The sequence below is a fragment of the Oncorhynchus mykiss genome, chromosome 30 (genome assembly GCF_013265735.2).
Source record: "Oncorhynchus mykiss isolate Arlee chromosome 30, USDA_OmykA_1.1, whole genome shotgun sequence".
NCBI lineage: Eukaryota > Metazoa > Chordata > Actinopteri > Salmoniformes > Salmonidae > Oncorhynchus > Oncorhynchus mykiss.
The window spans coordinates 5,527,083-5,551,061 of NC_050570.1; the positions used below are offsets into that span (position 1 = coordinate 5,527,083).

Consider the following 23,979-nt stretch of genomic DNA (forward strand, 5'->3'; position numbering starts at 1 on the left):
TAGCCTGGTCCCAGATCAGTATGTTAGTCTGGTCCCAGATCAGTATGTTAGCCTGGTCCCAGATCAGTATGTTAGCCTGGTCCCAGATCAGTATGTTAGCCTGGTCCCAGATCAGTATGTTAGCCTGGTCCCAGATCAGTATGTTAGCCTGGTCCCAGATCAGTATGTTAGCCTGGTCTCAGATCAGTATGTTAGCCTGGTCCCAGATCAGTATGTTAGCCTGGTCCCAGATCAGTATGTTAGTATGTTAGCCTGGTCCCAGATCAGTATGTTAGCCTGGTCTCAGATCAGTATGTTAGCCTGGTCCCAGATCAGTATGTTAGTCTGGTCCCAGATCAGTATGTTAGCCTGGTCCCAGATCAGTATGTTAGCCTGGTCTCAGATCAGTATGTTAGCCTGGTCTCAGATCAGTATGTTAGCCTGGTCTCAGATCAGTATGTTAGTATGTTAGCCTGGTCCCAGATCAGTATGTTAGCCTGGTCTCAGATCAGTATGTTAGCCTGGTCCCAGATCAGTATGTTAGCCTGGTCCCAGATCAGTATGTTAGCCTGGTCCCAGATCAGTATGTTAGCCTGGTCCCAGATCAGTATGTTAGCCTGGTCCCAGATCAGTATGTTAGCCTGGTCCCAGATCCGTATGTTAGCCTGGTCCCAGATCCGTATGTTAGCCTGGTCCCAGATCAGTATGTTAGCCTGGTCCCAGATCAGTATGTTAGCCTGGTCCCAGATCCGTATGTTAGCCTGGTCCCAGATCAGTATGTTAGCCTGGTCCCAGATCAGGTTTTGCAACGATGGACTAATGAAACAAATACCAAAAGAGAGTTTTTAGGTCTTTGTTTTCCTCTGAGGGCGGTTAGTCAGTGATTGAGTTAACAACAAATACTCAACACAGACCTCAAATTTTTGCCTCTAAAAATGTAAGTTCAATACAAACATTTGTAAAATATGGAAAATGAAAACATAAAAATTCTATCAGATCTTTCAGCACTCTGACAGAGTTAATGTTTTACGGAGTTGACAAAAATACATTTTTTTTTCTTTCTAATTCAAGACTTATACACAGTTGTCATTGTCATTCTGGACAAACAAATCTGGGACAAAGCTAACAGTATAATACATACTTTGATATATGCCCTGACAAAATGTCTCTCGTGTTTGTGTTTTACAGAAAGGGTTCACACGACCAGACTTTGCAGACATGACAATCTAAAAAAAAAAAGAAGAGGAACAGATACAATGTCTCTCTCTCTCTCTCTCTCTCTCCTTCTGCCAAGCGTCTGGAAACGTGTCTGATCACTTCAGTGGTCAAAGACTGGTCTGTACAACTGAAAACATTGCTCCTTGGGCTACTTCCTACTTACGCACACATGGAGTTGGATGAACTGTACTACAGTGCATAGTGACGACAAAGATGGAACCTGTTTAGGGACGACCTTAATGGTGGACTATGATGATAACGTACCCCCTTTTCCTTGTGAGCTTGAATACCGTATCTATTCAATGCTATATGTTGAGTTTATATGTATTCAATGCTATATGTTGAGTTTAATATGTAGTCAATGCTATATGTTGAGTTTAATATGTAGTCAATGCTATATGTTGAGTTTAATATGTATTCAATGCTGTAGCTTTGAGTGCTGTATGTTCTATATGATGGAATCAGGGACTTTTTTTTTCTCAATGTAACCAATCAGTCTGCTGTAACCAATAATGCTATGACTCATTTCTCCTGCCTTAGCAAGCGTGGTTTGACACAATCCCAACGACTTTAGGCCCCCCATTTTGTTAACCCTGGTCCCAGATCAGTTTGTGCTGTTATAGCCTACACTTATGGCCATTGTCACAACACAACACTGCTAGTAAAGGGATGGTTTGCTATCACTGGTGCTTTTTACTTTTGCTGAAGGGTTGAATTATTGATGTTGTTCATTGTGTTTTCTATTAGTTTGGTGTTGTTTATTTCTCAGACAAAACCAGAGTATCACTGAGCTATAATGAGATATAAACCAGAGTATCGCTGAGAGTTATAAACCAGAGTATCACTGAGCTATAATGAGATATAAACCAGAGTATCACTGAGAGTTATAAACCAGAGTATCACTGAGCTATAATGAGATATAAACCAGAGTATCGCTGAGAGTTATAAACCAGAGTATCGCTGAGAGTTATAAACCAGAGTATCACTGAGAGTTATAATGAGTTATAAACCAGAGTATCTCTGAGAGTTATGAGTTATAAACCAGAGTATCGCTGAGAGTTATAAACCAGAGTATCACTGAGAGTTATAATGAGTTATAAACCAGAGTATCTCTGAGAGTTATGAGTTATAAACCAGAGTATCGCTGAGAGTTATAAACCAGAGTATCACTGAGAGTTATAATGAGTTATAAACCAGAGTATCACTGAGAGTTATAATGAGTTATAAACCCAGAGTATCACTGAGAGTTATAATGAGTTATAAACCACAGTATCACTGAGTTATAATGAGTTATAAATTAGAACTGAATGTATGTTTTTATGGATGTGTGGAAAAACTGAACTACTGACACCTGCATGAATGACCTACAATAATGACTCAGAAAGGGAATCATGCGATTGCTTTTAAAAGCTTTACACAGTGGCTTAAACTTTTTTTTGTTTTACATCAAAGAGAAGACAAACAACTGCTTTGTGTCCGTCATTAGACTGAGACCATTCTTATTTACATTTACGGTGTGAAAAAAATAATCAACAACTATTTTTACAATGTACTTTTTGAGTGTTAACTGCAGGTCGAATAAATCTGTGTCATTTGTAACTAATAAAGCTGACGTCACTGAAGGAGTTTGGTTAGCGAGTGTGAGAATAGATAATAGATGTTCTTTTGAGGTTTCACGTCAACCAGGGTCAGGGTGTTTTATTGGACATGCATTAAATGTGATATGAAAAACTTCTGGGCCTTCTGGGCTTCTGCTGGTCAGGTCACGTGTTCAGAGAACAACTTCTGGGCCTTCTGGGCTTCTGCTGGTCAGGTCACGTGTTCAGAGAACAACTTCTGGGCCTTCTGGGCTTCTGCTGGTCAGGTCACGTGTTCAGAGAAAAACTTCTGCTCTTTCATAACAGGATCGATCAGCATTTCAGCTCCATGCAGAAGACTGAAAGTGGCCGTGTTTTGAGAGCATCGACTCTGACAGACCGACTGATCTACAAATGAACTTGCTTCCTAAATAACTACTCTATGGGGCCGATGGCATAAGAGCTATGGATAAGAGCTACAGTGCCTTGCGAAAGTATTCGGCCCCCTTGAACTTTGCGACCTTTTGACACATTTTAGGCTTCAAACATAAAGATATAAAACTGTATTTTTTTGTGAAGAATCAACAACAAGTGGGACACAATCATGAAGTGGAACGACATTTATTGGATATTTCAAACTTTTTTAACAAATCTAAAAACTGAAAAATTGGGCGTGCAAAATTATTCAGCCCCTTTACTTTCAGTGCAGCAAACTCTCTCCAGAAGTTCAGTGAGGATCTCTGAATGATCCAATGTTGACCTAAATGACTAATGATGATAAATACAATCCACCTGTGTGTAATCAAGTCTCCGTATAAATGCACCTGCACTGTGATAGTCTCAGAGGTCCGTTAAAAGCGCAGAGAGCATCATGAAGAACAAGGAACACACCAGGCAGGTCCGAGATACTGTTGTGAAGAAGTTTAAAGCCGGATTTGGATACAAAAAGATTTCCCAAGCTTTAAACATCCCAAGGAGCACTGTGCAAGCGATAATATTGAAATGGAAGGAGTATCAGACCACTTGCAAATCTACCAAGACCTGGCCGTCCCTCTAAACTTTCAGCTCATACAAGGAGAAGACTGATCAGAGATGCAGCCAAGAGGCCCATGATCACTCTGGATGAACTGCAGAGATCTACAGCTGAGGTGGGAGACTCTGTCCATAGGACAACAATCAGTCGTATATTGCACAAATCTGGCCTTTATGGAAGAGTGGCAAGAAGAAAGCCATTTCTTAAAGATATCCATAAAAAGTGTTGTTTAAAGTTTGCCACAAGCCACCTGGGAGACACACCAAACATGTGGAAGAAGGTGCTCTGGTCAGATGAAACTTTTTGGCAACAATGCAATCAATCAAATCAAATTCATTTTCAATCAAATTTATTTTATATAGCCCTTCGTACATCAGCTGATATCTCAAAGTGCTGTACAGAAACCCAGCCTAAAACCCCAAACAGCAAGCAATGCAGGTGAAGAAGCACGGTGGCTAGGAAAAACTCCCTAGAAAGGCCAAAACCTAGGAAGAAACCTAGAGAGGAACCAGGCTATGTGGGGTGGCCAGTCCTCTTCTGGCTGTGCCGGGTGGAGATTATAACAAAACATGGTCAAGATGTTCAAATGTTCATAAATGACCAGCATGGTCGAATAATAATAAGGCATAATAGTTGAAACTGGAGCAGCAGCACAGTCAGGTGGACTGGGGACAGCAAGGAGTCATCATGTCAGGTATTCCTGGGGCATGGTCCTAGGGCTCAGGTCCTCCGAGAGAGAGAAAGAAAGAGAGAATTAGAGAGAGCATATGTGGGATGGCCAGTCCTCTTCTGGCTGTGCCGGGTGGAGATTATAACAGAACATGGCCAAGATGTTCAAATGTTCATAAATGATCAGCATGGTCGAATAATAATAAGGCAGAACAGTTGAAACTGGAGCAGCAGCACAGCCAGGTGGACTGGGGACAGCAAGGAGTCATCATGTCAGGTAGTCCTGGGGCATGGTCCTAGGGCTCAGGTCCTCCGAGAGAGAGAAAGAGAGAAGGAGAGAATTAGAGAACGCACACTTAGATTCACACAGGACACCGAATAGGACAGGAGAAGTACTCCAGATATAACAAACTGACCCTAGCCCCCCGACACATAAACTACTGCAAGACGTTATGTTTGGCGTAAAAGCAACACAGCTCATCACCCTGAACACACCATCCCCACTGTCAAACATGGTGGTGGCAGCATCATGGTTTGGGCCTGCTTTTCTTCAGCAGGGACAGGGAAGATGGTTAAAATTGATGGGAAGATGGATGGAGCCAAATACAGGACCATTCTGGAAGAAAACCTGATGGAGTCTGCAAAAGACCTGAGACTGGGACGGAGATTTGTCTTCCAACAAGACAATGATCCAAAACATAAAGCAAAATCTACAATGGAATGGTTCAAAAATAAACATATCCAGGTGTTAGAATGGCCAAGTCAAAGTCCAGACCTGAATCCAATCGAGAATCTGTGGAAAGAACTGAAAACTGCTGCTCACAAATGCTCTCCATCCAACCTCACTGAGCTCGAGCTGTTTTGCAAGTAGGAATGGGAAAAAATTTCAGTCTCTCGATGTGCAAAACTGATAGACATACCCCAAGCGACTTACAGCTGTAATCGCAGCAAAAGGTGGCGCTACAAAGTATTAACTTAAGGGGGCTGAATAATTTTGCACGCCCAATTTTTCAGTTTTTGATTTGTTAAAAAAGTTTGAAATATCCAATAAATGTCGTTCCACTTCATGATTGTGTCCCACTTGTTGTTGATTCTTAACAAAAAAATACAGTTTTATATCTTTATGTTTGAAGCCTGAAATGTGGCAAAAGGTCGCAAAGTTCAAGGGGGCCGAATACTTTCGCAAGGCACTGTTTTGATAAGAGCTATTGTTAAGAGGTAAATGAGTAAGCTGTTTGGATAAGTGGATTGTAAATATAAAATACAATTATTTTTGATCTAGTTTACCTTCTGATCGCTGGAGACAAATGTGAAACCAGTCACATAGCAGCAAACGGAAGCATATCACCTTTTCCACAGTGAAGTTAATGAAATGCTGGTAATTATAACTTGCAGATATGAAATGTGGAGACCCAAACTAGGGGCTTCTGTAGCTATGATTAGTGAGGAGTATTAGGGTAGATTTCAGTGGAGGCTCCTCAGAGTAGGACCATCCTCATCAGTGAATTGCAGATGTTTGTTTTTTTGTGAAACAAAAATAAAACGTAGCCTTTTTAGATATATCTATACTAAATATATTCACGTCACCAAATTATTTATTAAAACACACTGTTTTGCAATGAAGGCCTCAGCTGCACTCTGTAGGGTAGCACCATGGTGTAGCTTGAGGACAGCTAGCTTCAGGGACATTGACTTCAATAGAAAACCTAGGAGGCTTATGGTTCTCACCCCCTTCCATTGACTTACACTGTACTTATGACAACTTCGGGAGGACGTCCTTCAACCTATCAGAGCTCTTGCAGGATGAACTGACATGTTGTCCACCCAATCAAAGAATCAGAGAACGATTCTAGTACTGAAAGCATAAGCTACAGCTAGCTAGCACTGCAGCATAAAATGTGGTGAGTAGTTTGTCTCAAAGAGAGAAAAAGACAATAGATTAACAGTTTTGAACAATGTTTTATTTTTTTAATGAAGGCGAAGCAAGATAAAGTGAGAGCTAGCTACATTTAATATTTTTTTAGTTAGCGAATGCAGCTAGCTAGTTTAGTCTACTCAAACACCCGGCTCAAACAGAGAGGGATGCTATGTTACCTAGCTGGCTATGGCTATCCAACAGAGAGGGATGCTATGTTACCTAGCTGGCTATGGCTATCCAACAGAGAAGGATGCTATGTTACCTAGCTGGCTATCAAACAGAGAGGGATGCTATGTTACCTAGCTGGCTATGGCTATCCAACAGAGAGGGATGCTATGTTACCTAGCTGGCTATGGCTATCCAACAGAGAGGGGTGCTATGTTAGCTATCTGGCTATCAAACAGAGAGGGATGCTATGTTAGCTATCTGGCTATCAAACAGAGAGGGATGCTATGTTAGCTATCTGGCTATCAAACAGAGAGGGATGCTATGTTAGCTATCTGGCTATCAAACAGAGAGGGATGCTATGTTAGCTATCTGGCTATCAAACAGAGAGGGATGCTATGTTAGCTATCTGGCTATCCAACACCGGAACTCTTCCAAGTCAAGGTAAGCTTTTGGTTTTATTCATTTATTGCAAAGGGGCCTGTCGGTGTAACTGCTAAACTGCTTAATGACTGTATATTATAAAAGTATACGGCCATGCTCATTAAAAAAAATAGCAGTACTCCATCTTAAACGTCACCTGACGCCACTGGTAAATGTATAGACTACTATATAGACTACTGTTCAACTCCTATCACTTTCCTCACCTTTCAATATTTCATGGATTTAACAATTGAATAAGGCAACTTTCAAGATGAATCAGATATTTTGTGGGTAAAGGCGTTCCAAACCTGTTTTTATTTTTCATAAATACTTTCCTAACCCTAAATAATATACCAGATTAGAGTAAATCCACCAATATACGTGGTTTTCTTTCATTTGATCCTTTTTCTGACCCCGAACATTTTTGAATTATAGGTTTATCGTTTTTTTCAACGGATGGTTTTAGATACATGTACTGAAAACCCTATTGAATTAAATCTGTTTTCAGTGGTTGAGTTCAATTTATTCAGTGTGAACTGCGACTGAGTAGGACTGTTGCTTTCAAACACTACCTGTGAGTTCTCAGCCCTGTCCTTGTTTGCATACTAGCTGGTTCTCAGAGAGGATGGATGGAATATTACAGACATAAGAGTTAGTCTAGTAGGTTGGGCCAGATATAAGGGTTAGTCTAGTAGGTTGGGCCAGATAAGGGTTAGTCTAGTAGGTTGGGCCAGATATAAGGGTTAGTCTATTAGGTTGAGCCAGATAAGGGTTAGTCTAGTAGGTTGGGCCAGATATAAGGGTTAGTCTAGTAGGTTGGGCCAGATATAAGGGTTAGTCTAGTAGGTTGGGCCAGATATAAGGGTTAGTCTAGTAGGTTGGGCCAGATATAAGGGTTAGTCTAGTAGGTTGGGCCAGATATAAGGGTTAGTCTAGTAGGTTGGGCCAGATATAAGGGTTAGTCTAGTAGGTTGGGCCAGAGTTCACATAGGGCATAAGGAAGACAATTAGGGACAAAACTCTTCAGCTGGTGGTGCTAATGAGGAGCCAGTGTGGTAGCCCATTCAGGCTGGTACTCAGGGTGTGCTGTGATCAATGTCTCCACCTGGTGTTGAAATACAGGACAACTGCTTTTTCAACTGCAGTATGCGGAATTGATATACAACTACTAAAACAGTATATATAATACAAGGATGTTGGGTTTTATAAAATATACAACAGGGCTAAGCAAAACTAGGGATAACATCAACAAAAAACATTAAAAGCTTAGGCAAAGAGGTCTAACAACTGGTTTGGACCACAGTTAGTGAGCTTGTGAAAACTTTATTGAAACTAGGCACTTCAGTTAAGAACAAATTCTTACTTACAATGGCGGCCTAGTAATCTCCCTCCATGTGTAAACAAGAAGTGCAAATAGGGTTGGGGTGGGGGGTGTTGTCACTGAACCAACAAAGGGATGGGGCCCTTCACAAAAGCATCTCTTCTCTAGATTAAAACCTCTTAAGGATCTGGCCATTTAAAAAAAAATGTACATCTAAAATGACATACCCAAATCTAACTGCCTGTAGCTCAGGACCTGAAGCAAGGACATGCATATTCTTGGCACCATTTGAAAGTTTTGAAGTTTGTGGAAATGTGAAAGGAATGTAGGAGAATATAACACAATAGATCTGGTAAAAGATAATACAAAGAAAACTTTTGTTGCTTTTCTTTGTACCATCCTCTTTGAAATCCAATATAAAGGCCATCATGTATTACTCCAGCTCAGTTGAAATTTAGATTTTGTCCACGAGAAAAAAAAAAGTTTTAGACTGATCCAATGAACCATTGCATTTATGTTCAAAATGTTGTATCAAGACTGCCCAAATGTGCCTAATTGGTTTATTAATAACTTTTTAAGTTCATAACTGTGCACTCTCCTCAAACAATAGCATGGTATTATTTCACTGTAATAGCTACTGTAAATTGGACAGTGCAGTTAGATTAACAAGAATTTAAGCTTTCTGCCAATATCTGATATGTCTATGTCCTGGGAGATTTTCTTGTTATTTACAACCTCATGCTAATCGCATTAGCCTATGTTAGCTCCCGTGGACAGGACACCGATCCCGAAGAAGTTTTAAGACCTCTGGGGACTAAAGTATCTAAGGAAGGGATCCAGAATGTCTCTCTGGACTTTTCAGGTGTTTGTCAACATAGCCACCGCGTTTGGTTTCACCGACTTTGTTCTAATTCCAAAACAAAAAAGAGGACGACTGGGCTGGTGGAGTCAGCAGTTGAAAGGCACTTCGGTGCTCACACATTCTACTGCGTTAACTCCCTTGAAGTTTCTCCTGGGTAAAATAAGCCACGCGGGCAGCGAATCACATAGATCGCATTGTGACAATTACAACTGATGGGCACGAGAAACTTCACACGTTTGGTGTACTGACATCGAGTTCAATTGCCACACTTGTTTGTTGCCGGGGAGGAATAAGCAGGGGACTGGTCTTGTTTGTGCCTTGGCTGATGCCAGAATGGACAATAATGTCTTTAAAATGTTTTTAGCTGACGTAATAAATTGAAATCGAACTTTAGATAGAAAAGTAAATCGATAAATAATATGCAAATGAAAAAATTTAAAAATATGCACAAATAGAATAAATCTGTGATAAAAATCTTAAATTATCCAAAGAAACTCTCAGTAAATTAAACGATGCAGCTCTTCCCTAACCTTTTATTTGAACAATTTCACCCCTTATGTGTTGTATTTAGTTGAACTAGATATTAACTACTATAGTTGGAATTACTGGTTACAAGATTAAAGGCCATAACTCATATTTTACAAATGTAACACTTCCTTAAGTGTGGAAATATACACTATGAAGTAACAGATACTGTTGGAGAGAGAATATAACTGCATTTCATAGACTGAATACAAAACAACATGATGAATTAAAGTGTTTCCTTCTGAAGAGTAGGGCTTCTTCCTCTTCTTCTTCTTCAGATGTCGTCTTCCGTGGCCAGGCAGTAGAAGTCATCACGGGCCTTGTAGACTGGGAGAGGCAGCCCTGGACCACAGGAGCTCTGGACGTTAAGGCCTTGTAAGACAGGGAGAGCCAGCCCTGGACCACAGGAGCTCTTGACGTCAAGGCCTTGTAGACAGGGAGAGGTAGCCCTGGACCACAGGAGCTCTGGACGTCAAGGCCTTGTAGACAGGGAGAGGCAGCCCTGGACCACAGGAGCTCTTCACGTCAAGGCCTTGTAAGACAGGGAGAGGCAGCCCTGGACCACAGGAGCTCTGGACGTCAAGGCCTTGTAGACAGGGAGAGGCAGCCCTGGACCACAGGAGCTCTGGACGTCAAGGCCTTGTAGACAGGGAGAGGCAGCCCTGGACCACAGGAGCTCTGGACGTCAAGGCCTTGTAGACAGGGAGAGGCAGCCCTGGACCACAGGAGCTCTTGACGTTAAGGCCTCGTAGACAGGGAGAGGCAGCCCTGGACCACAGGAGCTCTGGACGTTAAGGCCTCGTAGACAGGGAGAGCCAGCCCTGGACCACAGGAGCTCTGGACGTTAAGGCCTCGTAGACAGGGAGAGCCAGCCCTGGACCACAGGAGCTCTGGACGTCAAGGCCTTGTAAGACAGGAAGAGCCAGCCCTGGACCACAGGAGAGAGGAAGGGAGAAGATTAAAGTCCAAATGAACCCTCAATCTTACCAACCGTGCTGTCACAGCTGATTATTCTAGCTAGACAAGCACTTACCAATATCATGTATGTGGATACTGTGCATTGAATATGAACTATTCACTTTGTAATTGTGTTGTCCACTACATTACACTATCTATCCCAATCCAATATGCTTTAGGTCCAAGGACACAATGCCAGGCAGCCCCATGTCTCCTGCAGGGTCTGGGTCAGGGCGACAGTCCAGGTAGTCTGGGTTTAGGGTGAGCATTGGGTTCTTATCGTCCTGGAAGAGGGTCTGGGTGGTAAGGGTTAGGGCTCAGGCCTCGGGGGTGGTTAGGGTTAGTCATGGGGTAGTATATACTAACTACTATATACTAACTACTACATACTAACTACTAAATACTAACTACAGTACTACTACACACTAACTATTATATACTAACTATTATATACTAATTACTACATACTACAGTACTACTACCTACTAACTATTATATACTAACTATTATATACTAATTACTACATACTACAGTACCTCTACCTACTAACTACTACTACATACTACATATTACAGTTCAAATATATACTACAGTACTACTATATACTACAGTTCTATATACTACATACTACAGTTCTATATACTAAATACTACATACTACAGTTTTACTACATACTAACTACTAAATACCACAGCTCTACTATATACTACAGTACTACATACTACAGTTCTACAATATAATATAGTACAACTACATACTACAGTTCTACTATATACTACTGTACTACTACATATTACAGTTCTATATACTAAATACTACATACTACAGTTCTACTATATACCACTGTACTACTATATACTACAGTTCTATATACTACATACTACAGTTCTATATACTAAATACTACATACTACAGTTCTACTATATACTAACTACTAAATACTACAGTTTTACTACATATTACAATACTACATACTACAGTTTTACTATATACTATAGTACAACTACATACTACAGTTTTACTTTTACTGCAGTTTTACAATACTACTACATAATAACTACTACATATTAACTACTACATACTACAGTACTACTACATATTAACTACTATAATCTAACTACTATTTACTAACCACTATAAACTAACTACTACATGCTAACTACTACATATTACAGCTCTGCTATATACTAACTACTACATACTACAGTACTACTACATACTATTACATGTTAACTACTTCATACTAGAGTACTACTACATTCAAACTACTATATACTAACTACTACATACTAACTACTACATACTAACTACTACATATTAACTACTACATACTAACTACTATATACTAATTACTACATAGTAACTACTACATAGTCACTACTATATACTAACTACTACATACTAACCACTGCATAGTCACTACTATATTATCTACATAGTAACTACTACATATTCTACATAGTAACTACTACATAGTCACTACTATATACTAACTACTACATATTCTACATAGTAACTACTACATAGTCACTACTATATACTAACTACTACATATTCTACATAGTAACTACTACATAGTCTACATAGTAACTACTACGTAGTCTAAATAGTAACTAAGTAGTATACACAGTAACTAAGAAATTAGTACCGGGATTTCAGTCCTGGCCCGCAACAGGTAACCCTCATTGACTCTTGTTTTAAGTCATGTCCTCGTTTGAGGCATAGGGCTTAAGGTACAGTCCTGGGAAATCTTGTATCTATACCAATTCAAGCCGGCTCTATGGCATCTTGAAACAGAGGGTTACCTACTGAACAGAGATAGCATGGTTATTTTCGAGACTCCGTCTGATCTGAAATCCTGCAGCTGCGACTTTGAGCTGATTGATGTAAATGCTAGAAGTTTGATTTAGAAAAAGGTATTTTATTGTACCTCTGTCTTCTCAAACCAACGCGGAAATTCTGATTTTTATGGAATTTTGGTTAAAGAAGTTTGTCGAATTCGGATGTGTATCTGACTGGTTACAAGGGTTATAGATCTGGCACCTCGGCTCTACCTTATGATCTAAATCTGAATTAATAAATCTGATAGACTATGCTAAATCTGAATGATTAAATCTGAGTCACTATGCTAAATCTGAATGATTAAATCTGAGTCACTATGCTAAATCTGAATGATTAAATCTGAGTCACTATGCTAAATCTGAATGATTAAATCTGAGTCACTATGCTAAATCTGAATGATTAAATCTGAGTCACTATGCTAAATCTGAATGATTAAATCTGAGTCACTATGCTAAATCTGAATGATTAAATCTGAGTCACTATGCTAAATCTGAATGATTAAATCTGAGTCACTATGCTAAATCTGAATGATTAAATCTGAGTCACTATGCTAAATCTGAATGATTAAATCTGAGTCACTATGCTAAATCTGAATGATTAAATCTGAGTCACTATGCTAAATCTGAATGATTAAATCTGAGTCACTATGCTAAATCTTAATTATTAAATCTGAGTCACTATGCTAAATCTGAATGATTCAATCTGAGTTATTATGCTAAATCTGAATTATTAAATCTGAGTCACTATGCTAAATCTGAATTATTAAATCTGAGTCACTATGCTAAATCTTAATTATTAAATCTGAGTCACTATGCTAAATCTGAATGATTCAATCTGAGTTATTATGCTAAATCTGAATTATTAAATCTGAGTCACTATGCTAAATCTGAATTATTAAATCTGAGTCACTATGCTAAATCTGAATTATTAAATCTGAGTCACTATGCTACATTTGAATTATTAATATTGGTTGATTTTAATCTGGATTGGTTGATGCCAGTATCAGATAGATTTAGCTCATTACAAATATCTTTCAGCCTAACTCAGCTGATAACTAAACCAACACGCCCCAACTTCAAACATGCTTAAAAATCTAAATATACAGGCACTGGAATCCCTGCTATTGTGCTCAGTGAACCGTGTCTCATTTCTCGCATAAGAAATGCTAAACTACCTAAATCCCGCCCACACATTCTTACAGAGAAACATTTTAGGAATTTGAATGAGCAAATTCTGATCTGCGGGTTGTGTGACTGGGAGGGTGTGACTCGGATCAGGCTCTAACTTGTTTTACTTCTCTATTTAACACTGTTGCAGAAAACCATGCTCCATGTAAAACAAACTAAGAGTAAAGGATAATCCTGGAAATTTACTGAAAATAAATGTAGTTTGGGCTAAGATTGACTGATACGACGTCTGACTGGCAGTGCTTCAGACGTTTGAGAAAAAGATGTCAATCCCTGGTTATACCACTAGAGGGAGTACTTTATTCACCTCCGAAACAGACTGTAGGGAACGATGCACTCCCAGATACACATTCTCTATTTTAATTTCAACCATTTTATCTATATGATGTACTATGTTCCTTGCGGTTTCTGAGTCAAAGGTGAACAAGGTGATTACATCACTAAAGAACTCTAAAGTCAAAGATGTGTTTGGGCTGGACTCCTTACTTAAAAACTACAAAGAGTCACTCATTGGCCCCATTACTAAGGTCACCAACACATCTATTGGTCTCGGGGTGTTTCCAAGGGTATGGAAGTCGGCCATAATAACGGCCATCTTTAAATCAGGCGACCCTGCTGACGTGAGTAACTACAGGCCCATTAGTATACTACCTGTGGTGTCAAATGTTGTTGAAAAGTGTGTAGCAGAACAACTGATTGCCCACCTCAACAACAGCCCCTTCACATTACACTCCATGCAGTTTGGCTTCAGAGCGAAACACTCCACAGAAACGGCCAACTGCTTTCTTCTGGAAAATGTGAAGTCCAAGATGGACAAAGGGGGCATTGTTGGGGCTGTGTTTCTGGACCTAAGGAAGGCTTTTGATACTGTTAACCATGAGATTCTCATCACAAAATTGTCCAAGTTCAACTTCTCCCCCGATGCCTTGAGATGGATGAAATCATAACTTGAAGGCAGAACTCAGTGTCAGAGTGAGCAATGAGCTGTCGCCAACTCTTAGCTATGATGTGGGTGTCCCCCCGGGGTCAATACTGGGGCCCCTCCTGTTCAGCCTGTACATTAATGATCTGCCTTCTGTCTGTACTGGGTCTAAAGTTCAAATGTATGCAGATGATATAGTGATATATGTGCATGCAAAGAGCAAACAACAAGCTGCACAAGAACTCACTACTGTAATGGTCCAGGTTACAAAGTGGCTCAGTGACTCGTGTTTGCATCTCAATGTGACAAAAACTGTTTGCATGTTCTTCACAAAGAGGGCAACAGATGCTACTGAACCAGATGTCTATGTGTCAGGGGAGAAGCTCCAGGTGGTATCTGAGTTTAAGTACCTTGGCATCATACTTGATTCCAACCTCTCTTTTAAAAAGCATGTGAAAAAGGTAATTCAGATAACCAAATTCAACCTAGCTAATTTCCAATTTATATGAAATTGTTTGACTACAGAGGTAGAAAAACTGTACTTCAAATCTATGAAACTCCCCCACTTAACATACTGCTTGACTAGTTGGGCCCAAGCTTGCTGTACAACATTAAAACCTATTCAGTCTGTCTACAAACAGGCTCTCAAAGTGCTTGATAGGAAGCCCAATAGCCATCATCACTGTTACATCCTCAGAAAGCATGAGCTCCTGAGTTGGGAAAATCTTGTGCAATACACTGACGCATGTCTTGTATTCAAGATCCTAAATGGCCTGGCTCCTCCCCCTCCACTCAGTATTTTTGTTAAACAGAAAACCCAAACATATGGCAGCAGATCCACAAGGTCTGCCATGAGAGGTGACTGTATAGTTCCCTTAAGGAAAAGCACCTTTAGTAAATCTGCATTCTCTGTGAGAGCTTCCCATGTCTGGAATACACTGCCATCAGACACACATAACTGCACCACCTATCACACTTTCACAAAATGCATGACTACATGGCTAAAGGTCAATCAGATTTGTGATCATAATCCCTAGCTGTCTATTGCCGCATCCATGTTGTCTGTTGTCTGTAGCCTGTGAGGTGTGGAAACACTTTGTTGCTTTTATGAATTTTGTCTTGCTGCTTTTTGTTCTATGTTGCTCTGTCTGTATGCTACGGCTACGTCTTGCTTGTTCTATGTTGCTCTGTCTGTATGCTACGTCTTGCTTGTTCTATGTTGCTCTGTCTGTATGCTATGTCTTGCTTGTCCTATGTTGCTCACTGCTCAATGATTGTCTGTATTGTAATTGTTTTTAATAACCTGCCCAGGGACTGCGGTTGAAAATTAGCCGGCTGGCTAAAACCGGCACTTTTACTGAAACATTGATTAAATGTGCACTGTCCCTGTAAAAATACAAATAAACTCAAACTCCTGATCTCTTCTTACTGCAGCTCTCTGCCCCACTTATTGCAGAATCATTAACCTAGATGATTTTGCTTGACAGTTGTTTCTGGTGTTATCTCTAAGTCTGGGAAAGTGGCACAGAGATCCTTTTGACTTAGATAACCACCGTCCAATGTACTGTATCTTGAAGAACACTCTTATTGGTATTCTTATCTCCACCCGGCACAGCCAGAAAAGGACTGGCCACTCCTCGGAGCCTGCTTCCTCTCTAGGTTTCTTCCTAGGTTCCTGCTTTTCTAGGGAATTTTTCCCTAGCCACCGTGTCTCTACATCTGCATTGCTTGCTCTCTGTGGGTTTCTGTATATACAGTGCCTTGCGAAAGTATTCGGCCCCCTTTAACTTTGCGACCTTTTGCCACATTTCAGGCTTCAAACATAAAGATATAAAACTGTATTTTTTTGTGAAGAATCAACAACAAGTGGGACACAATCATGAAGTGGAACGACATTTATTGGATATTTCAAAGTTTTTTAACAAATCAAAAACTGAAAAATTGGGCGTGCAAAATTATTCAGCCCCCTTAAGTTAATACTTTGTAGCGCCACCTTTTTCTGCGATTACAGCTGTAAGTCGCTTGGGGTATGTCTCTATCAGTTTTGTACATCGAGAGACTGACATTTTTTCCCATTCCTCCTTGCAAAACAGCTCGAGCTCAGTGAGGTTGGATGGAGAGCATTTGTGAACAGCAGTTTTCAGTTCTTTCCACAGATTCTCGATTGGATTCAGGTCTGGACTTTGACTTGGCCATTCTAACACCTGGATATGTTTATTTTTGAACCATTCCATTGTAGATTTTGCTTTATGTTTTGGATCATTGTCTTGTTGGAAGACAAATCTCCGTCCCAGTCTCAGGTCTTTTGCAGACTCCATCAGGTTTTCTTCCAGAATGGTCCTGTATTTGGCTCCATCCATCTTCCCATCAATTTTAACCATCTTCCCTGTCCCTGCTGAAGAAAAGCAGGCCCAAACCATGATGCTGCCACCACCATGTTTGACAGTGGGGATGGTGTGTTCAGCTGTGTTGCTTTTACGCCAAACATAACGTTTTGCATTGTTGCCAAAAAGTTCAATTTTGGTTTCATCTGACCAGAGCACCTTCTTCCACATGTTTGGTGTGTCTCCCAGGTGGCTTGTGGCAAACTTTAAACAATACTTTTTATGGATATCTTTAAGAAATGGCTTTCTTCTTGCCACTCTTCCATAAAGGCCAGATTTATGCAATATACGACTGATTGTTGTCCTATGGACAGAGTCTCCCACCTCAGCTGTAGATCTCTGCAGTTCATCCAGAGTGATCATGGGCCTCTTGGCTGCATCTCTGATCAGTCTTCTCCTTGTATGAGCTGAAAGTTTAGAGGGACGGCCAGGTCTTGGTAGATTTGCAGTGGTCTGATACTCCTTCCATTTCAATATTATCGCTTGCACAGTGCTCCTTGGGATGTTTAAAGCTTGGGAAATCTTTTTGTATCCAAATCCGGCTTTAAACTTCTTCACAACAGTATCTCGGACCTGCCTGGTGTGTTCCTTGTTCTTCATGATGCTCTCTGCGCTTTTAACGGACCTCTGAGACTATCACAGTGCAGGTGCATTTATACGGAGACTTGATTACACACAGGTGGATTGTATTTATCATCATTAGTCATTTAGGTCAACATTGGATCATTCAGAGATCCTCACTGAACTTCTGGAGAGAGTTTGCTGCACTGAAAGTAAAAGGGCTGAATAATTTTGCACGCCCAATTTTTCAGTTTTTGATTTGTTAAAAAAGTTTGAAATATGCAATAAATGTTGTTCCACTTCATGATTGTGTCCCACTTGTTGTTGATTCTTCACAAAAAAATACAGTTTTATATCTTTATGTTTAAAGCCTGAAATGTGGCAAAAGGTCGCAAAGTTCAAGGGGGCCGAATACTTTCGCAAGGCACTGTATATATTTTTTAAAGGGCTCTATCAAAACATTTGATCGATTGATTGAACGTCCAAGTTATCTTGCCTTTCCAAAGTTTTAGAATCTCTGGCCAACTCTAAGATAACTTTCTTGCCCAGGCTCAATGTAAACTCACTGGACTCTAAACACACACTCACACATATTACACTGACACTCCAACACACACACACACACACACACACACACACACACACACACACACACAGGCATATTGACGCCACACACACACACACACACACTCACACTCCAACACATACACACACAGGCATATTTGGTTGTTGGTTAGGGCCTGTAAGTAAGCATCTACACCTGTTGGTTAGGGCCTGTAAGTAAGGTCACCTGTTGGTTAGGGCCTGTAAGTAAGCATTTCACAGTAAGGTCACCTGTTGGTTAGGGCCTGTAAGTAAGCATTTCACTGTAAGGTCACCTGTTGGTTAGGGCCTGTAAGTAAGGTCACCTGCTGGTTAGGGCCTGTAAGTAAGGTCACCTGTTGGTTAGGGCCTGTAAGTAAGCATTTCAGGTCTACACCTGTTGGTTAGGGCCTGTAAGTAAGCATTTCAGGTCTACACCTGTTGGTTAGGGCCTGTAGGTAAGCATTTCAGGTCTACAACTGTTGGTTAGGGCCTGTCAGTAAGCATTTCACTGTCAGGTCACCTGTTGGTTAAGGCCTGTCAGTAAGCATTTCACAGTAAGGTCACCTGTTGGTTAGGGCCTGTAAGTAAGCATTTCACTGTCAGGTCACCTGTTGGTTAAGGCCTGTAAGTAAGCATTTCACTGTCAGGTCACCTGTTGGTTAGGGCCTGTCAGTAAGCATTTCACTGTCAGGTCACCTGTTGGTTAAGGCCTGTAAGTAAGCATTTCACTGTCAGGTCATCTGTTGGTTAAGGCCTGTCAGTAAGCATTTCACTGTCAGGTCACCTGTTGGTTAAGGCCTGTCAGTAAGCATTTCACTGTCAGGTCACCTGTTGGTTAAGGCCTGTAAGTAAGCATTTCACTGTCAGGTCACCTGTTGGTTAAGGCCTGTCAGTAAGCATTTCACTGTCAGGTCATCTGTTGGTTAAGGCCTGTCAGTAAGCATTTCACTGTCAGGTCTACTACACCTGTTGGTTAGTAAGGTGTAATTGTAAGGTGTATTCAGCGGATGTGATCAATAAAAATGTATTTGAAATAAATTGTGATTTGATTTGTCCTAGATCAGGGATGGGCAGTTGGCGTCTCCACTTTTGTAGGTTAGAATAGTAGAATACGCAAGGTGCAATTTCAACATTCGGGTTGTGCATCAGCAGTTTCTCTCTTGTTCTGTCAGTCACACAATTAGCACATCAGCTAACATTTTTTTAGATTGATAAATTAGTCAAGCAGCCAGCTATCTAAACTTGTAGTAATCATGGTTGAATTACCAAATGTGTCACCCCCCCCCCCCCCCCCCCCCCCCCCCCCCCCACCCCCACCCCATTGATTTTCTGTCACGTGTATTTCCTCTCAGGCCTCTAGGTCACCAGGCTGCTTGTTAGGGCGCACACCTGTCACCAGCGTTACGCGCATCTGCGCCTAATGACACTCACCTGGACTCCATCACCTCCTTGATTACCTGCCCTTTATATGTCCCTCCCTTTGGTTTCTTCCCCAGTCGTCGTTGTTTCTGCATCATGTCGGTGCGCTGTTCGTATTTCTTGTTGTGTTCGTTTATTTATTAAATGTCTTCACTCCCTGAACTTGCTTCCCCGACTCTCAGCGTACATCCTTAGAGAATGAGGACTCAACAAAGGGAAGCACCAGGGAGGTCTCAGCCGGCTCATCAGGCTCTCACTCCTCAGCCGGTTTGTCAGGTTTCTGCGCCTCAGTGGAGGCGACCGGTCATGTCGGTGCGCTGTTGGTGTTTCTTCTTCTTCACTTCCTGAACTTGCTTCCCCGACTCTCAGTGTACATCCTTAGATTTTCTTAGTCACTTTCACTCAGATATCATACTATGGCAAAATGTGTAGAATTGCATTAAATGTTGTAGTAAAATTGCTAAATCTTCTCTCTGCCTCATTGCAAAATGTGTAGATTTGCAGGATATTAAGTCAAAAACTGCAACATTTTTCTCTCCACTCTCAAGAGGGGGCCTCTAAAATGTTTTGCTCGCAAGGTGGGAGAAACAAAATGTTGCTTAGGGCCCCCCAAAAGGCTAGGGCCTGTAAGTAAGCATTTCACTGTAAGGTCACCTGTTGGTTAGGGTCTGTAAGTTAGGTCCCCCAAAAGGCTAGGGCCGGCTCTGACTGTGTGTGGATGTGGGTAAGTGGCCGCTGATGAGATCAGACTTTTTGTGGCCCTCACACCGATCAAAGTTGCCCATCCCTGTTCTAGATGATGTCTTAAATCGCTTAGATCATAAAAAACATTGGCTCAAACATTACAACAAAATCTATGGGCTAAAAAACGTAGATAAAAAAGACATTCGCTGACATGGGCTAATTGATCTGGTCATTTCTGATGTTATAGCTGTAAGGGAGCGCGTAACTGGCAGCAGGGAAGTCAGGCGCAGGAGAGCGAAACTGGGTAATCAACGGAGCAGATTTATACATAAAAACCACCGGAAACCAGAACAATAAACAAATGGGTAACAAAACCCGTCGCGGACCAGAGAAAACACACACACACACACACACACTTTCAGTAAACAATACCGCACAAAGACATGGTGGGAACCGAGGGTTAAATACACAACATGTAACGAGGGAAATTGAGACCAGGTGTGTGAGAAGACAAGACAAAACAAATGGAAAATGAAAAGTGGATCGAAGATGGCTAGAAGACCGGCGACGCCGAGAGCCGCCCGAAACAAGGAGAGGAACCGACTTCGGCGGAAGTCGTGACAATAGCTCTCTAAGAGTCTTAAGGTCTGCAATGACTTGACAAAAGGAAAACTGATGATGCACGACCCAATTTAGAAATTGCACCCTGTGCATTCAAGAGTTCCTCTAAAGAAAAAGTGTTTTCTATAAAAAAAATTGTGGGGGGGGAACCAGAACATTTTGGTCCGTAAGTTCCTTGTCTTTCTACTGAAAGATTTGAACAATTCTAAGTTTAACCGATTCAAACATAAAAGAGTTAGTCTATAACATTTTCTTATTTTCTAGCCTGTTAAAAAGTGTTCATATTAGCTGGTCCTGCATATCCTGCCATAAAGGACAACAACAGATCCATTAATATCAGCATCAATCTATACTCTCTGTTTATTATCTACTTTAACTCTACCTACATGTACATATTATCTTAAGCTAACCGGTGCCCCCGCACATTGACTCTGTGCCAGTACCCCTTGTATATAGTCTCGCTCTTGTTATTTTACTGTTGCTCTTTAATTATTTGTTACTTACATTGTTTACTTCACACTTATTGTTTTCTTAAAACTGCTGTTGGTTAAGAGCTTGTAAGTAAGCATTTCACTGTAAGGTCTACAGCTGTTGTATTCAGCACATGTACAAATAAAGTTTGATTTGAATGGTAAACACAGCAGGATATATATAGTACAAACACACCCAGAGGATTAAGAGATGTCTCTTTCTTTCTTTCCCTCTCTTCAATGACCAGTTTGTCAACATATTAACTAATGGCAATGAGTAGGCTGCAGTGAAACCTGCCCTGGGGAAACTAGTTAAACCTCTCATAGTGAAACCTGCCCTGGGGCAACTAGTTAAACCTCTGATCGCTGAGTAACCCAACACGTTAGTCTCCTATTTGTCATCAACAACCTGTGCAGATCACTGTAGGCTAAACTATCATTCTGAATGTATAGACCTTTTAGTAAAAGTTAAGAATTTTGATAGAGACTATTCTGGCACAACACTGGTAAAGTTTTATCAGACTGAAACATTACCACCTGAAAAGTATACATAAATACAATATATTTTTTGTGTTACAAAGTTGCATTTATTTTTTAAATTAAAATATGCAAATGAGGCAAACCCTCCTTAAATATGCGCTAATTTGCAGAATATGCAAATTACGAGAATCAGTTTATACAACACATTGCTTCAAGGCAGAATGTTTTATTTTATTGTGATAAAACACTCCATACTTTAACAGAACAGTTTATCAAAATATTGTCCTTTTGCATTTTTTTGCAGATGAGCGTTACACTTAAAAATATTTTTTTTTTATTTTTTAAAAAGAGCCTCTGTGTTAGTCTGACTGAAAGACCTAAGAACCCGTGTGTGGAATAATGGGACATGTCAAAAATGTCTCAAAATGTATTTTTAGGGACTAGGAAACTAGTCAGGATCAAGACAAAGTTGAACGGAGCAAAGTAGAGAGAGATCCTTGATGAAAACCTGCTCCAGAGCGCTCAGGACCTCAGACTGGGCTGAAGGTTCACCTTTCAACAGGACAACGACCCTAAGCACACAGCCAAGACAGCACGGGAGTGGCTTCGGGACAAGTCTCTGAATGTCCTTGAGTGGCCCAGCCAAGCATGGACTTGAACCCAATCAAACCTCTCTGGAGAAACCAAAAATAACTGTGCAGCAAAGCTCCCTATCCAACCTGACAGAGCTTAAGAGGATCTACAGGGAAGAATGGGAGAAACTCCCCAAATACAGTTGTGCCAAGCTGGTAGTGTCATACCCAAGAAGACTTGTGGCTGTAGTCACTGGCAAAGGTGCTTCAACAAAGTACTGAGTAAAAGGTCTGAATACTTATGTAAATATCAAATCAAATCAAATGTATTTATAAAGCCCTTCTTACATCAGCTGATATCTCAAAGTGCTGTACAGAAACCCAGTCTAAAACCCCAAACAGCAAGCAATGCAGGTGTAGAAGCACGGTGGCTAGGAAAAACTCCCTAGAAAGGCCAAAACCTAGGAAGAAACCTAGAGAGGAACCAGGCTATGAGGGGTGGCCAGTCCTCTTCTGGCTGTGCCGGGTAGAGAGGAACCAGGCTATGAGGGGTGGCCAGTCCTCTTCTGGCTGTGCCGGGTAGAGAGGAACCAGGCTATGAGGGGTGGCCAGTCCTCTTCTGGCTGTGCCGGATAGAGAGGAACCAGGCTATGAGGGGTGGCCAGTCCTCTTCTGGCTGTGCCGGGTAGAGATGAACCAGGCTATGAGGGGTGGCCAGTCCTTTTCTGGCTGTGCCGGGTAGAGAGGAACCAGGCTATGAGGGGTGGCCAGTCCTCTTCTGGCTGTGCCGGGTAGAGAGGAACCAGGCTATGAGGGGTGGCCAGTCCTCTTCTGGCTGTGCCGGGTAGAGATGAACCAGGCTATGAGGGGTGGCCAGTCCTTTTCTGGCTGTGCCGGGTAGAGAGGAACCAGGCTATGAGGGGTGGCCAGTCCTCTTCTGGCTGTGCCGGGTAGAGAGGAACCAGGCTATGAGGGGTGGCCAGTCCTCTTCTGGCTGTGCCGGGTAGAGAGGAACCAGGCTATGAGGGGTGGCCAGTCCTCTTCTGGCTGTGCCGGGTAGAGAGGAACCAGGCTATGAGGGGTGGCCAGTCCTCTTCTGGCTGTGCCGGGTAGAGAGGAACCAGGCTATGAGGGGTGGCCAGTCCTCTTCTGGCTGTGCCGGGTAGAGAGGAACCAGGCTATGAGGGGTGGCCAGTCCTCTTCTGGCTGTGCCGGGTAGAGAGGAACCAGGCTATGAGGGGTGGCCAGTCCTCTTCTGGCTGTGCCGGGTAGAGAGGAACCAGGCTATGAGGGGTGGCCAGTCCTCTTCTGGCTGTGCCGGGTAGAGAGGAACCAGGCTATGAGGGGTGGCCAGTCCTCTTCTGGCTGTGCCGGGTAGAGAGGAACCAGGCTATGAGGGGTGGCCAGTCCTCTTCTGGCTGTGCCGGGTAGAGAGGAACCAGGCTATGAGGGGTGGCCAGTCCTCTTCTGGCTGTGCCGGGTAGAGAGGAACCAGGCTATGAGGGGTGGCCAGTCCTCTTCTGGCTGTGCCGGGTAGAGAGGAACCAGGCTATGAGGGGTGGCCAGTCCTCTTCTGGCTGTGCCGGGTAGAGAGGAACCAGGCTA

General features: G+C 41.7%; 1 protein-coding gene across 1 annotated transcript in view; it reads left to right on the forward strand.

Annotated features, from left to right (window-relative positions):
- The window catches only part of LOC110522700 (plakophilin-3), a 56,647-nt gene extending 53,828 nt beyond the window's left edge, over nt 1-2,819 (forward strand). The window contains exon 17 of the mRNA XM_036968813.1: nt 1,168-2,819. Coding sequence (XP_036824708.1) covers nt 1,168-1,209 — 42 coding nt within the window. The 3' untranslated portion in view covers nt 1,210-2,819. The remainder of the gene's footprint in view (nt 1-1,167) is intronic.
- Nucleotides 2,820-23,979: the final 21,160 nt, after the last annotated feature.